The sequence below is a fragment of the Sinohyriopsis cumingii genome, chromosome 6 (assembly GCF_028554795.1).
Source record: "Sinohyriopsis cumingii isolate HCF-2022 chromosome 6, ASM2855479v2, whole genome shotgun sequence".
Lineage (NCBI taxonomy): Eukaryota > Metazoa > Mollusca > Bivalvia > Unionida > Unionidae > Sinohyriopsis > Sinohyriopsis cumingii.
The window spans coordinates 149,447,103-149,464,913 of record NC_142966.1 but is presented as its reverse complement, the minus strand read 5'-3'; the positions used below and the strand labels follow the sequence as shown (position 1 = coordinate 149,464,913).

The following is a 17,811-nucleotide window of genomic DNA, read 5'->3' as shown; positions in this document are numbered from 1 at the left end:
GTTCCTCTCCACAGTCCCGCCTGTGGTAGTGCGCCTTAGTGCCATGCTGCCCCAAAGGAAACGATAGCAGGAAAACTTGGTTAAACCACCTTGGAGAATCATCAGGAAAGGCATCATTTTAAAGTCTCAGATGACCTCCCCGCCGTACTTTAAGGCGTCCAGCAAGGTCTTGATGCTGTTGTAATCCTCTGTAAGGTGCAACGAGTGAGTAAAATAAGGGACGGGTACTTCTTCCCATTATGAAGCAGCAAGGCTTTGAGGTTCCTGGATGAGCCGTCAAAGAAGAGGTCCCACTCTTTCTGGTTATAAACGATTCCGATTGCCTGGAACAGACTGGTCACATTGTGGCAGAAGCAGAGCCCATCTTCACGGATGAAGAAGCTGGAAACAAAATTGGTGACGATTCCTCTGAACAACGACTTGCACACTTTCATCCAATAAGTTCCATGGCTTGAGCCTAGACGCCAAAAGAACGGCACTGGACATGGTGAGACCAAGATCTATGATCAAGTCGTTGAAGCCTTTTTGGTTGGGGTAGTATGGGTTTCACTCCTCAGCTCCACCTCTGAAATTGTCACCTGGATCTACAACATCTTACTCGTTCTCTGAATTGCTGATCTTTTCTAAAGATGGCTAATTTCTCTCCGGAGGAGTGGGTACGGGGAGTGCAGGGCAGTGTGTTACCTGGGTGATAGATGAAGGAAGGTCTGGATAAGTGACAGCATGTGCATTCTTGCCAGTCCGACATTTTAAAGGGTCCGCCATGCAGAAGTAGCAGTTGCTTGAGAGGTCAGTGGTTCCCGCCAAATTCTTGGGATCGCGAACTTCACGGCTCTCTTTTTCCCTCTGTACCATCCTGCAAAAATATATTTATTTCACCCATGACTAATGTGTAAGAGATTCCAGCAACCTTTTTTATATATATATTTTTTCTCAATAACATTGAAAATTGTAAAGCATTTGAAATTTGAAAACTTGTATAATTTAAAAAATTCTTGATCCCCGAAAGGCGTGCCAAAATCTGCCTTGTAGGCCACACACATCTTAGCAGATGCTTCCACGGAGTACTTTTTCCCTCTTGTCTAGATAAATTAGTCGCAGACATAGTAAAATGCGTCTGCCAGATGCTTTCAGCCTCTTGATACCATCACAGAAAAATGCAGATATGTATTTACGTAGGCAGCTGGAACTGAACTGTTGGGCTTAAGACCCTTTATTTATACGGCTATAAGTATTACTAGAAAGTTCTAGAAGTTACTCCACGTTTACTCAGTACTGAGTCTATCTGAAATGTTCTGGAAAACAGGTATAATTTCAAAATATACTGTCCTGGTCACAAAATCAGCTTGTGGGGAATACTAGCTATTTTCTATACTTAGGCAGAAGCAATTAGTAAATAAAATTTACTGCCCAGGAACAAAAATAAATTGTTACATGGTGTTTTCCTTTCAGCGCAAATTAGCTTGATCAATAAGGTTGCAAGGTTGGTTTATACATTACACTGATCGTAATTTGATGAAAGAAATGGAATCCGGTATCTCCAGGAACTTCTCCTCCAGCGTTGATACCCTCTTCCTCTTTAGCTGCTGAGGTAACTGATAACAAAGTACCTGGGTCCAAAATCAAAGTCCAAGAGCCATTGGGTATGTTACAGAGTTTACTGGATTTATCTAAGCAAGAAATGTCCCGATTTAATCAGACGAGTGATGCATGCCATGACGACGATACAATGGACCGACAATCAAAGGCGACGCATTCGCCACTGTGAAAACAGCCTGTCCAAGTTATAACACAAATTGCAATCGTTGATCGATCGCAAAGATTGGTCAAAAACGGAAAAATCTCAACGGTACAATCAACTGTCGTAACGATTTCGACTCTTTCACCAGAAAGATTTAGACGAAACAGCTCGACCGACTCTGAAAGATTTAAGACCCCTTGTACAGCAGAACTCTGTAATTATAAATAACCAGTTTTACTTAACTTCACCCAATGACAGTTCCATGGATATCTTTCCCCACAATACTTTATGCTGTTTCACGGCCAAATTACTTCAAGCCATCCAACTGGACCACGGAGCCCATTGAGAAGTGGCTTTGGTTGAAATGATTCACCCTACACAAATTAAATACATACACTGAAAATCAAAACACTTTTGAGGTCGAAGTTCTGAACGACCAAGTGCAACAATAATTGAATGAAAAAGAAACTGTATATTCCTCTATGAAACGACCATTTGACTGGCAAAGCATTAGACAAAACGAAACGATGTGTCATCATCGAGTAGCATAAATTAGCTCATGGCCTGCTGATGAAATTTTCGAATGTCAAATTGTTGTTATATTTTGTCCTGAATTGTTTGTCATTTTGGGTGCAGACATCAAGATTATCAATGTTCCACTCATACCATGCATTTTTCGTTGCCCTGTAGAACGAAACCAAGGATTAAGTTTGAGCTTTGTGCACTCTGATGTGGTGGAGTACAACGTGGTGGGACACACATCCGAACCGTTACTGCGAATCATTCCTTTCAAAGCTGATTTTGACACCACCAATGACGATGAAGGTAAAAACACTTATCACATTCACCGCGAATTCGTACATCCTGACCATTTCCCAGTCAGTAAGTCGTATTTCGACAGGATCAACATTGGTATTAAAAGAGATCTGGGACAAAATATTACATTTTCCAAAGGGAAAGACACATGGAAACTCCATTTTTTCGAAGACCATTCTCTAACGACTTGCAATTAATGTATCCTGTGTACCGAGGCGTCGCTCGACAGCGAGGAGATATGCTGCAATCGGCGTTTCGTTCGGTGGCCCCAATTTTGAAACTAATGGTGACACGAGGGGTCCACGCCTTGAAAGATGCCGCTCTGACGCAAGGCAAAGAATTTCTCCAACATGTCATCATCGACAAACAAAACCCCAAAGGAGCCTTCTTGAGATCAGGCAAAAATATCTTTCTTCAAACTTGAAAAGACACTTTGGGCCGATGTTAAACTCCTATAAGTGCACTGAATGCTTCCCAGTCATACATTCCTGCTTCCCCTCACGCCACGGCAAGGGCAAGGTCGAAGGAGACGACGCAGACACCCTCCACAGAACTTCACACGCAGAGCTAGAAATACCAAACATAGAAGAACCGTACTAGAATTAGTAAATGACAGGGAGAAAGAATGATTCACCGAGAGTATTGCGAATGTTTCAAATCGGAAATGGATCTGTTTGCCATGCTAGCAACTATGATAACAATTAAAGAATCCCATTGGGTGGAATTTCATGCCATATCAACCCCTATCTAATTTGAAATTAATGGACGGCCCAAGGATTACATCGATCTGAATAGCATTTACTTGTACCTGAAATCAAACGGACGACACCGTTCAAGGAGCCGATGCTAGAGTAGCTCCCGTCAACAATTGTATACATTCCTTTTTCAGCAAAGTGGATTTGTACTTGAAAAACAAACTATCCAGCAGCAGCATGGATACTTACCCCTACCAAGCGTACCTCAAAAATCTCTTGGCGTACGGAACAAAATGCCATGAACACTCATCTGGATGCTTCAGTCGTATGGAAACATGACACAACGGGCGAAGACAAGTTTAACGACTGTCCTAACTGCAACTGAAGATCCACACAATGTGGGCTTTAACGACCGTCGAAAGAAACCCTTGCAATGACGTAGTTTAGAATTGATGGACGGTTGCACTTAGACATGTGGTTGCAAGAATAGTATATGGTGAATGGAGTGGATATCTTCCAAAAACTGAATCGCAGCCTCAGACTGAATCGAAGCAGTACTGTTTTTAATTTGACGGCCCATGCCATCGAGTACAAAACCATCATCCAAGAAGCTAGACACTACGTGCGACAAATGGAAATGCTGCCTAAAGTGGGAAACAACATCAGCCACTTTGAGCAGAACTACCGCCAAGTATCCGATACAACGTCTGGAAGTGAAAACCTTCACCATTACCACTGGACTTCAAGATTGATGATCATCTATTCCAAAGACAGTTATTCAAACGTTTAATCATTCGTATCGTCAGGAAAGAAGCCCTCAACTTAGCGATCATTGCCAATCTGTTCGAGTTTAAGCATTACAGATTTTCAAAGCTAGAAGTCAATCACGATGGCAAGACCATGTGTACCAGACTCTTCTAACCTACGTTGCCGAGAAGAATTATCTGAGATTGCACTTGTTCCTGAACGAAGCCACATTACATATAGAGACCAACACCAGACACGGCATTTCGTATGACGATTATGGAGGAGGTTACACTTTGTGGGCATTTGATCGTACTCCAAACCAAGGCAACAATGAGGAACATTTACACTCTGTAAAATCTGGTCATCTGTGTGTGGAACTTCTGTTTGGTTGTAACTTTTCGGGTAATTATTTTGTGCCTGTTTAGAAACCATTCTCTTTTATTCTTATCTTTATATTTATCTACTAACAACCACCCACCCCAAACTCAGTATCCATTTGTTAATTATCTAGGCAGACGAAGTAATAAAACTATTTAGTAAATATATGACAATAATGTATTAAGTAAGGCAAATAGTGTGTATGGTGAACTAGAACTCACAACAGGTGTCAGGAATCATAATGACCCTTATCTGAGTTGAAACCTTGCAAGTTAGCAAGCCCTTGCAAACCACTGCGAGATTTTCTACTAGTGAATATGACTCGCCTTTCTGTTCCTTATTTCATTAGTAATATACCTTTTAATCAGGTTTAAAATTATTGGTACACATTTAAGATCAATACTCATCATTACGAAGTAGTTAATAAATTGAAAATTCAAACCCTGATCTACTTGTTATTTTTCAAAGTTTGGCGCCTATTTCAGAAGTCACGAATTACTAGATCACAAATTAAGATGAACTCAATAAAATAAAATGTTAAGAGAACATAAAACGTTCTTCCTTTGGCAAACAAATGCAATTCTCCCATCAATAACCTGCAAACTCTCTTTCCTTTTCCGTGATGTCTTAATTTCATCCGCCTTTCCCATTTCGTAATGCCTTAACCTGAACCTCTTTTCATGATATCAAACGGTCGTGATGAATGGTAACATTATTACAATAATGACTGCAGTCAGCAATCCATATATAACTGCCATATGCAATTTTGAAACAAATACCTTTAATTCGAATCGTTCACTCTCAGCTATAATTTTCACTTTTTGTCCATGTTAGATCTCGAAATATTTGATGTTCGTGTGCCAGCCTTCGTCAATTTACTTGGATGACAAGTTGCTGTCACTTATTAATTTCTTTCCTGACACAGCGTGAAACCACTTTTAAAAAAAGCCAGTACCGGTCATTGCCAGGTGCAAAAAAATGTGATCACGACGGGCCCGCAAGCTAGAGGGCCCGAAAAGTTGGGAGTTTCTTTAAGACAGATTATAATTAAAGCAGATTATTTTTAAATAATTTTTATTTTGAAATCGAACCTGTATTTTCCTATGAATATTTGTACAGAATTTATTCACTGACATAGAATATTGATTTATAGGGCACGTTGTCCTCATTTAGCACCTGGCCCATACAGTCCTAAAACCGCCGCTGAAAAAGCATGCAATTCTTGCATACAGAAGACATCTGTTTAAAAAAAATTTAACATGACTTACCCGACAGAAAATCTATATATATTTTAGCCTGTAAATGTAAACTACGTGGGTGCTCTCGATGTAAAAATACTACAAAAGGTACCTATTTTAGTTGGTCAAATGCAAAGGAATTGTTTTCTCTACTTTAACACACTGACCTCTTATCAACGTTTTAATTGATTTGATACCTGTAAAAACAGCAGTCTGTAGGACAAACACTTCAACAAAGTTTCTAAGAGAATGAAAAATCGCCGCTTTCAAGGATCCTCAGTTCTCCTCAAAACGTTTCAATGCACTTTAATACACTTTAATACACTTTATTTTAAAGGAAACATTACATATAATTCTTTAAACGATCTTTCTTCAGATTAAATCTCTAACCTAATTGACCAATGATCATCGAATACTGAGCGTAATCTCTGACTTCCCTTGTTTCTTTTAAAATATCAGCAAAGAAATTCTTTTTTGAACAGATGGAATGACGTAATAAAGCCTCTGAATAGAAAACTTTATCATTATGTCCATACATAATACGCATTGATCTTATTCGATTTATGCATTACGTACGACTTAGGTTATACTGAAAGGTATGTACCTGTGTCTAGAATATTGTTCATATATTCATATGTTACCCAGTATAGTCACACATATTCATTCATGTCAAATATGTATATGAACGTGTGCCACGAGTCCTGATGATGTGTATTATTGTGTGTATGATCTTGCATTTTTGTTGATACTTATTTTAACATTTTGACAGCCAATTACAAAATTTGAGGACCACACGGCAGGTGGGTCATTCATTACCTAACGTGCATTATTATTATTATTATTATTATTATTATTATTAATGCTAATAATCACTGCTTTGGTGATTATACTTTCATGCCACTCGGCATTGTGCATGCATGGGTAAAAATATTAAAGGAAGTGACTTTACTTGTATCACAATGGGCATAGTAATAAGGCATTATATGAAACTGTCCGATACAAAATACATATGTTGTATATATATATATATATATATATATATATATATATATATATATATATATATATATATATATATATATATATATATATATATATATATATATATATATATATATATATATATATATATATATATATATATATATATATATATATATAAGTTATAATTACACAATTGTATGTATGACTATTTGTTGCTATATTTGTGCTTTTCCTGATTTTTCTGGTCAAAGAAAATGCATAGGTTTCGATATTTGCACTTCCCAAATATGTACGGAATTTTGGACGGGGTTTGAAATTCACTGGGTGTACTAACGACGTTAATCGCAAAACTTAAATGTAAAGAGAAAGTCCGCTTCCAATGTATCGATTCGAAATTTTATAATCTAATTAGCCGATAATTTTTTTTAAATAGATGAAATATTTTTAATAGGTCAACCTAATGTAAGCAAATATGTACTAGATTGTAACGCCCATAGCGCTGTTATATCAATGGGAAATAACCAGATTTGTCAATATGGCGAAACGATTTGCCTCCCAAACTAAAACGAACATGTCTAGAAAAGAGCCATAATTGTCCATAAAAAGGACACAGAACGAAACAAAAAGAATACTCATATACGGGCAAGTTTTTTTTGAGAAACCACAACATACAGGCTTGAAAATTTTGATGGCAGATTGGCCTAGATTCTAAGTCATTTTTGCTCGCAGAAGTAATGGACATGTGTATAAAAAAAGTCGTCACGAGAGAACTTACAACACAGTTTGAGCAGGTGTCTAAACTTGCCAACAATATGTTGAAACATTAACTGTTGTTCAAATTTCCTGACGCGAATTGGTGTTCAGAATTGTTATGACTGAGATGAGAAATGCTGGCAAAGGTGGCAAGGAATACTAAAGACAATACTGTTGCAGAATCTATTCTCTAAAAAGGGTATGTCAGCATATATCACTTTCAGAATTATACAACTTGAAATCGGGCTCTACTTTTGTCGCGCAGAAGATTAAAAAATATCTGATATGGTCAAAAGTATGTTTTCTTTGTGTCTGTATCCTGTAACAGGTGCTAAATATGTAATCAAATCAAAAGATGAACTTACCAAACAGTATTGAAAAAATTGAAATGAATATTATACAACAAAAATGCCGTAGAGGAATACTGGCCGTTTTTTCAAGTTAAATTGTTCAAGAAACATATTCAAACTGAACCCCTAAGACCGTTTTTTGGAGCGAATTGTATATTCGTTCCATGAAAGTGATATTGTCTGATATTCTATATGTCCACTTGGTAAGATAAGCTTTCTAAATTAATGGCACTTCTTGATAACAGTTGCAATTTATTAACAAGCTACACAAATCACCTTAACCGCAACAAAGATGTCAACAGTCTGACAAGAAGCATATTTTTTGCCGGCTTTTCATTTTGCATCCCAAACAGGTCCCAAGTCCGTCATCTCGGCATATTTTTTCAACTCAAGAAAGAAGCCCTAGACGTAATTTGTCACTTCCGCAAACAGTATTTTGAACTACTCGATTTAGTGGGTGATCATTTATAATAAAGCTCATATATTTTATTCATATGCATTTCTCCATAATGTATTAAGAACTTTTTCATAAGGTTGTGATATATACTAACTTTAAACATGCTGGCTGTCTAGAAATCTAGGAGAAAAATTTTAGTGATGCATGCAGCTTTGGGCTTCTTAATCCCCACCCCCCTTTCAAACGGGGTCGGAGGGAGGCTGCTCTACTCGTTTACGTTTTCCCACCTATTGCTATGGAGCCTTCTGACAAGTGTACAATTCTATCTTTAGGACTCTATTACTAATTCCGCTCGCAAAGTAAACCCATGGAAACGCCATCATACGAACAATTAAATAACTGGCTTATGAATGCAAGTTAATGCGTCACTCTATGGAGGTATTTAAAAAGTTAATCGTAACACCACAGAAGTTAGTTTTTAACGCATTAAAAGTATGCTTCTTTTTAACGCTTTACTGAATGGCATTTTTGACATAACGGGCATTGATTCATATGCCAGTATGTATGTATGTAGGTAGGTAGGTAGGTATTAAAAAAATTCTCATTAAAATTCACAATGGACTAAAATCTGTTTTAATCTATTGAACACTCACTTGGGGGAATTGATCATATTTGTAGCAGGAGTTTTAATTGTTTAAACTTCTTATCACCATCATCGTCACCATTAAATTACTTCTTACTTAAATTTCTTCTACTTAGCTCAACTGCCAGAAATAGTCTTCACTACAATAATTTCTTAAATAACAGAAATTTCTCTCTCGATATTGGCCAGTGTATAATCACGTGATGTACTCTACTAGTATGTCTCCTCCACAACGTATGCCGACAGATGGATATAAAAGGTACGAAGTGATTTCAGACCTTTGGGTGACGTTTACGTAACGTTATGAACAAATCAGCGTGAGTGGGTGATAATAACAAGATTCCTGAAGCTATCCTGCAAGCTGCCAGTTTCCAGGGATTGCAGTTTTGCTTGGGTATACATCTTTGTTTATTTGACTTTTTTTGGTTTAACGCCATTTCTCAATACACGATAGCCATACCCGTCAGCGAGTATATTTGTTGGAGCAAGACCCTGATTACAAAAGATAAACACTTACCCACGGGAAGCTACTTGCACTCTTTCGCACTAAAACAGGATTGAAACCGAATGGACTCTGAGAGATAACCCAAAACATCGTGAGTGAATGAAAGTATGAAATGAAAAATCATACCGAACATGTCATGAAAATATAGATTCATATATGAAAAATGAATATCCTTCACACATTCACGATATATGTAATGAAAAGAATTCGATTCACATAATGATATGATACAAATGAATAAATACGAGTACGAGTCACATAATCGCATGATACAAAATAAACAAGTATGGTTCACGCAACCATACGATACAATGTAAAGTAAGCATGGTTCACACAACCTTATGATCAAAAGAAAAATAAGTATGGTTTACACAACCATATGATACAGAGAGAAATACGCATGGTTCACACCACCATATTATGCAAAGGAAAATAAGATTGGTTCACAAATCCACGTGTCCTTGTAAACACTGCCCTTATACTGGGTTCGGGATTTACTTCGTTATTCCTTGGCCTTCTCTAGAATCTGGAACATCTATTCAATAATTCACGTCATGTAACAAATGCACTGTCAGTTGAAATGGATTGGCTGTCATAATACAGATCTTGGGCGCACCATTAATAAAATAAATAAATAAATAAATAAATAAATAAAATATAAATAGTAATTTGAAAGGCGTAACAATTTAATAAACTATATCAATATATTTAACAATTACAGGACAATTTTCAAAGCAAATTCTTTCACAAAGACCTATTCAAATTGCCATTTATTTCATCATGCGAAATTAAAGGTAAGAATGTTTCCTTCTCGTGTCTCTTCTGTTTTACTCATCTGCAACTCCCGCCTTGTACCCCGATTCGGTACCCTTGTCTCAGTTCCCCCGGTCCCTCACTTTTGCAGAACTGTCTATTCTCCCGGCCCTGCTAGTTCGCACAACCAAGTTATTCTTTCTCTCTCTCTCTCTCTCTCTCTCTCTCTCTCTCGCAAAGTTAGATTACATCAATATTTGCATCATGCGCGTTGAAAGTACAATTACATACAGTGCTCTAATTAAGATCGTACACATGTTATATTTAAACGAAATAAAAGTAGAACATGTAAGGTGGTTTAATTAAGTGCACAGTCTTGCTGGAGATCATCAAGGTGTATTTTCACACCATTTCACTAATAACTATGTATCACCTCATATAGCTTTCAAACGAAATGTTATTTATCGGATACAAAAGTCACAAGTAGTTGTTCATGAGCAAATCAAGGTTCAATGATATTATGGTGCATAACACATAAAAAAATAGATACATTTTTTAATTAGTCATTTTGGTATTAGTTAATATATGCAGCTGCTAACTCCATTATATATTATATTAAATTAATTTTGACATGTAGTTTAATGTCTTCTATTGTAAATATTGTATACATTGATAATTTGTCTGTATCATTTTTTTCTTCTGCCTTTCATTCATTTATACTCATTTTACTCTGTCAACATTCATAATTCTTCTCTTTCTTCAGGCAGCCTTTTTATTTTCATTTTGTTTATAAATAATTATTTCAGCATCGGTTTCTTTTATCTTCCATTTTTCCTTTTATACAGCATTTTTATTTAGTGCTTAGTATAGTTTCTTGTTCTTTGATGTCTTTGAATACGACCTGTAAGGAAGGGGGACAACTCTTGAGAAGTTATGCAAATTATGGATCAGCCCAATTTGTTCTTTGTTACTTAAAAGCAATAAAATTGTTAAAAAGGAAAGAAGAAAAAAATTGTTACAATTATTGTCAAATGTTGAGAGAAAATACATAGGTTCATCTGTACATGAGGAAACGTACAAGTCTCATCATTAAGCAAAACAAACCATCCTTGATTGTAATTCATGTTCAGAAAACTTTAAATTAAAAAATCTAGTAGTGAAACATTTCAATTCCAATTTTTCAAGGAAATATATATAAAGTGTAAAACAATAAACACAAAATCAACAGATCAGATGTATAAATAAATATTTTCTATTACATTTCCTTAAAAAAATAAAAACGCTTTCGATATTTTCAAAAATGCATATTGTACCATACAGTGATGCATTTTGAGTAATATCTGAAACTTAAGAAATGTGTAGTCCACGTCTAGCATATAACCTCTAAACGTGTAGTCAACGTCTAGCCTACAATGTCTAAATGTGTAGTCCACGTCTAGCCTACAACCTCTTAACGTGTAGTCAACGTCTAGCCTACAACCTCTAAATGTGTAGTCCACGTCTAGCCTACAACCTCTAAACGTGTAGTCCACGTCTAGCCTACAACCTCTAAACGTGTAGTCCACGTCTAGCCTACAACCTCTAAATATGTAATCCACGTCTAGCCCACAACCCCTAAATGTGTAGTCCACGTCTAGCCTACAACCTCTAAACGCCCATGACTTTTCTGAGGTACGGTAACTTTGCAATTACTAGTATATGTGTAGTTTTGTAAATAACCGATCGTTGTTTATTAATTATAAAACGTAAAATCATTTTCTAACTCTTTAGAGGGATCAATACAAGACCTCAACTTAAACAAAATCATGCAAATTATATGATTCAAATATAAATCGAACTCAATTTATAAACACCAAAAAGTTTTTATGACCTTCACTTCTCGATTGTTACTAGGAAACGCTAATAAAATCTTGTGGACGAGGGAATGATTTTCTTTCCAGCCAGAATATGCATATTTTCTTTGATATTGTCATCTTTTTTTATTCCGACTAATATGATGGATAGAATTTGTTTTAAACCAAACAAACCAGAACTAGAATATTTGTTTCAAGCCCTATGAGACCATAACTTTTTAATTTAAAAAAAACAAACAGCAAAACACAACCAAAAATAATATCATGCCACTCGGAAAACCAAACGTTCAATTGTTTAGAAAATTGTGGAGTTTAGAAAATCTGTCAAGAAACAGTCGGTCAAAAGGCAGAAAGGATATAAAAGTGAAGACCATTAAAAATGACTTCTGGTGAACCATTCTATAACAAATAGTGTTATCAATATTGTATGTTTGATATTAAAATATTTATTCTGTATTCATTTAATCATTGCGAATGTTGAAACGTCGACACAGTCAATGGCACTGGGCTAGTGGACAAGCGAGGTAAAATATTCAAACTGTTAAAAATTCATGCATAGCAACTTTGTAGCTGACAAAATTCTTAAACTTTTCACTTGCTTTAAAAATAAACTGTCCTTTCCCTCATTTAAGTATTGAGGTTTTCTGTTAATTTCCATGAAGGTCAAACATGAAATACAAAATATAGCTGATGATCTAATTTTCGGAACTGACTCAGAAAGGAAAAGATTATTTCAGTTGATAACTTATAATATCCTAGATAAAACAGTTGGTATACATGTATTATATCCATCCCATAATAGTGCTTACCCAGTTTACAAACAACGCAGACCTAGGTCAGCTGTCACCTACAAACAAGGCTGACCTAGGTCAGCTGTCACCTACAAACAAGGCAGACCTAGGTCAGCTGTTACCTACAAACAACGCAGACCTAGGTCAGCTGTCACCTAAAAACGAACAGAACAGGATATATGCTGTTCAATTTAAATTATTGATAAAATGCTTCGTATATATCGTGATATGCCGGAATATTATTCCACTTGAGATATGTGCCTTACATCATTCAGAGTTGTGTGCGCTTTATACACACCTCATGATGGTATGTCGTGCCGTTATGAAAGAAATGTGCATCGAATTGTTTTCAAATGAAAACCATTTTCAAAATTAATAAATAACTTTATAGTTAAGAAATATATAAGTTTCAGGTTTTAAGCCTCTATAGCCTCTCTAAATAAAGAATGAATGATCCCTCACACAGAACTTAACAATTTCCCATTCAATTTGAAAGTTGCTTGTCACCTTCCCTGATTGTTAGCGAATTTATTGGAAACATTATGCTACCATTTGCTGTTGTATATTGAAATGGAGAAAGCAAGAGACTGATTAAAAAGTACTAACCCTGTATTTGTAAGTAACGAGTCCAAAGAGAATTATGTTTGTTAACATAGAATAGAGATGAAATCAAAGAATGAACAATCTAGTTGTAAAGTGTCGAATTTTGAATTGTATTGAACCTTAAAGCTGAATGCTTTGAAGAATAATATTGTATCACATTTAAGCCATAAAAGTCATTGTGATGGGTCACTTCGACCTTTCCTCTTTTCCCCTCTAGTCAGTGTTAAAACTTGAAAGGCCAGAGTTTATGACTCAGTTAGACTGACCAGGGCATTGATACGCTGTCCTGAGAAAGTAAACACCTGAGCTACTAACCATAACCGCTTGATAGAAACCCATTTCACATTATCATTTTCAAAGGGAAATGGATATGCCCCGTACTTCACAGATTATATGCTGACTGAAATCTGACGGGGGAAAATGATTATCTTGGGATAATATAGGAACCGCCGCTTGCAACTGAGCAGAATAAATCAAGGCGTACCATTTGAAAATAATGTGAATTTAAAGTGACGAGCTTAGTTGAAATTCTTTAATCTTAAAATTCATGAGAGGAGAAATTTCACTCCGAAGACGCATAAAAAGAATAGTGATTTCGTCCTTAAACAAGAAAAGGGAACGAGGTGGCTGTCTTTAAGAAAATACGGGGTTTATTGCTAGGACGCAAAATTTAAGGTGCGCAATTTTAATTTCCCACGGAATGTTCCTTTTTTTTTATTGTGTATTTTATGCAAATGTGTTTGAAATGAATAGGATTCATATTATACATCGTTTGTTCAATTTCATGGAATTCTGTCTATGCTAGAGTTATTATGCAATTGGTCTCTTTAATTTTACAGTTACTAGATTATTGATAGAATTGACGATTGCATGCTATCCAAGTTTTCATATGTGTAGAACTTCATAGGGTTATATGAAATAATTTTCTTGGTATGTTAGGACAATTTTGAATTAACGATAATCGCATATTTGTATCTGATTTTGTAATCTTTAAATAATTTTGTAAGTTTGGGATTGCTGTGAGCTACAATTCTGTGAATTTTATGCAGTAGTAATCGAGTATGTGGTAGCGTAGGTAAAGAGATACGGTAACGTTAGATATACCACTAATGTGTTATTTATGGCCTGTTGCTGTGAAGCGAGGGTGATGTTCTATCGGATTAGTTCAGAATTTATGCTGTGTGGATAGCTAGTATGCTTCTGAATAACGTAAGTGGGGGAATTTTATGTACATGTAGTAAGTGTTACATACAGAGATTATGGGGTAATTTTGTTCTTTAAAGAACAGCTTTCTGGGGAGAGACGGGACAGTCCGAAGACGGAGGTCCGAAAGAAAGAAGTGAAGAGGTCAGAATAAGGGACTAGGAAGTCCAGAAAGGGGTGAAGCGAAGAGAATAGGAAGGCTCAAGAAACAGGAAGACGTTGATACACGGTCAAGGGAGAAATGGGACATCGCGCTCTTTTCACCATTCGTTATTATGATGAAATAAATCGATATTAGACACTGCTATAAAATTATGTTCACATAATTTAGATTGAATTGGAATTGAGCTAATAATTTGTTTTGATTAAATTTGTTATTCTTCTTGTCTAAAGGGGCTCGTATTACATTATTTCTTCCCAATAGTCTTGCTCAGTTCTCTATTGAAATTTTAGTTTTTCACTCCACCGGGCTATAATATTGAGGGAGGTCATCCTCTAGATAATGCCAGCCAAATCCAATTAACCACCCCTCTTACTAAGAGGACGACGTTACACAAGTATTTTTTCCAACAACGTTAACAGGATATTAGTATATGAGGAGTACATACATGTGTCCCTTTAAGCATTTGACTGTATGCTGTAAATATGGCATCATTTACAGTCATTTTCATCTTTAGGCACTATTAAAACATCGACGAAAACTGAATTTCATAACATCATGTTCTAATTGAGAATCTTACCTACTGGGGTAATTGTTCAATGTACCTTTTGCTTAAACAGATGCGTTTTGTGTTGTACAATACTGCATCAACAATCATCTTTCGGTACTGTGTTGTACAATACTACATCAACGATCGTCTTTCGGTACATTAAAAGCACTTTTTAGCACACACGGTGATTCAGTTGTTAGCGTGCCGGATTCGACGACGGGAGATGAAGATTAGTATCCTACTAATTCCGCAAGGCACTTCTACTCCAATTGCCTCGGCACTAAATAACCTACTTCTGTATTGTAATGCACCAAACCAAACTAAAGCACGTTTCTAGCCAGTTGTCATGTGAAAAAAGAAGAAAAAACCTATCCGAACCGATGTGCAGACAAAAATAGTCTTTTTACCAATATTTTCTTTCTTCTGCACTGTGCAGCTTTAACACATTCACACATAAAATAACCTTTCACAATGGAAGATCGATTCTATTCTTACCAACAACAACAAAAAAAAAAGACAACTTAAAGGCTCACTTCGATGGTCTGCCTTCTGCGCAGACATGTGTGGTCCCTTCTTGGTTCTTCTGCGGTTATTTTCTTTCCCAGGCTCCAACATGATATATTCCTCGATACCATACTTTACATTGTTAAACTTCACAATGGATATAATATCGATCTCAGATCAGCTTACCATTCACTCTATCCCTCTTTCATCATTAGTCTATTTCTGAACAGGGCCGGTGCACGCTGTGTACGCTTGCATAGGAAACGGTTTACAAAGAGGCAATAAATCGGAGAAGAAAAGGGGTACAAAAATCAGAAAAGGGAGCTAAAATGAAACAAAACGTTTATTTTATCTTTATATGAGAATCTGTCTTTTTGGCCAAATTTTATGTTCTCTTCATGTTTCTGAAATTTGAATACAGATTGAATGGTGGGGTTAAATATCCGTTTTGCACATGTCGACATACTGCCTCGCGCTGGCTATATTCTTAACCAAGCAAAAGAACAAAGAACGCTTTTGTACAGTCAAAATCAAAATCTCAGGCTGGCCTTGTGCACTACTTCACATAATTTCAGGAGGAAGAAAACTGTTCCCAGTGTATGGATACAGGAGCAGCAGCAGTCCATGTACAACATATATGCAGACTCTTCAGCTACTATTAGCAATGCCATGTTGCATTTGCGTAAAAATTTTATATGTGCTGTAATTCTCTCTCTCTCTCTCTCTCTCTCTCTCTCTCTCTCTCTCTCTCTCTCTCATGGTACCAATTGTTTTCCCATATAACTCAATGCTAATATTTTGTGAAATAAATATACTTTATATCCTACCTCAGCATGCATGTCACACACTGTCATAGAGAACAATGTTAGATTGTCAATTTGACAAGGACAAAACCAGGTACTAGATCGCATTTAAGAAAGATAATTATGCCAGAACTAGACAGGGTAAGAGTTGTTTAATCACAACAGACATTTTCAGCCACGTGTAGCACATTTTGTTTTAAAAAATCATACAAAATACAAACGATGATCTAGATATGAATTAACATAATCTTACATGTTGCCAAGTGGCCTAACTTTTTTTTAAAGCCAAACAGAAAGTACAGTTCTCACATAATGCACCAATCACAGCTAGGGTTGTTGTTTATTTCTGAATACAATGTTCCCTACACCTTAAGCTCCACCCACCTAGGGTTGTACAATTGGTACCGTTATACCCTCTCTATCTCTCCCTCTCTTCCCATGTATGTATGTAGGATCCCTTTGATGTGTACATTAATGTTTGTCAAGTTTCACCAATGATATGCTCAGCTGGAATCCATGGTACGATTGACCCGAAGAGTTGAATGACTATTATCAGGCATGCGGGAATTTGGTACGTTCTCAAGGAAAACATTCCAATACATGCTCTCCCATTCAAAATAATGTTCACTTCATCCCCACCCCTCTTGACCAGATTGGTTTTATTTTATCATCTTTCTTCTTCATCCTCAATGATTACATGTTCTTTCTGAACCATGCCCTTTCCCTTGGTGGGCAAGACACTCGAGTCTATGGTTTCAAGGTTAGAGGATTTTGGAACCTTATCTTTGCCATGATGATCAACTATGCGAAATGCTTCAAGAAATTCGTTGAAGTCTATTTTACCATCCTTATTAATATCAAGACAGGATGCAATTTCCTTAATTTCCTGATCTCCAAAATGGATATCCAGCTGCTGGCTAAGTAGTCCGAATGCATCTTCAAACTCATTCATGGAAATGTATCCTGAAAACCAAAATTTCCAAAGTTTCAGCACAGTGTATATATGACCGTCTCTTGATATGATACTGGCTAACAGTGAAATGGCGAGCAAAGTACTCATGAAGAAATCAGAACTAAAAGTCACATGGAAGTCACGTGAAAGACACTTTAAAGGATGTTGCATTTTTCATACCTGTATTTGTCTAAAAATAGCTTTCAAAAAGGCTATCTCATCTGCAACATGGCCATGCTGTCAACTCTAGATATAATGAATGACATGTTGTAAAGGTCACAACAGTCTACTATTTCTTGCACGTAGTTATTACATAAACCTACTAAATACAATCACGTACCCCTGCTTATATTATAGAATTTATTTATACGGATAAAATGAGTTATTAGCTG

The 17,811-nt window shown here is 36.3% G+C and overlaps 1 protein-coding gene across 1 annotated transcript in view; it reads right to left on the bottom strand.

The window, feature by feature from the left end:
* Positions 1-16,028: 16,028 nt before the first annotated feature.
* Positions 16,029-17,811, bottom strand: part of LOC149798248 (serine/threonine-protein phosphatase with EF-hands 1-like) — an 87,625-nt gene continuing 85,842 nt past the window's right edge. Inside the window, exon 17 of the mRNA XM_089960560.1 lies at positions 16,029-17,430. Within this exon, the coding sequence (XP_089816686.1) occupies positions 17,135-17,430 (296 nt within the window). The 3' untranslated portion in view covers positions 16,029-17,134. The remainder of the gene's footprint in view (positions 17,431-17,811) is intronic.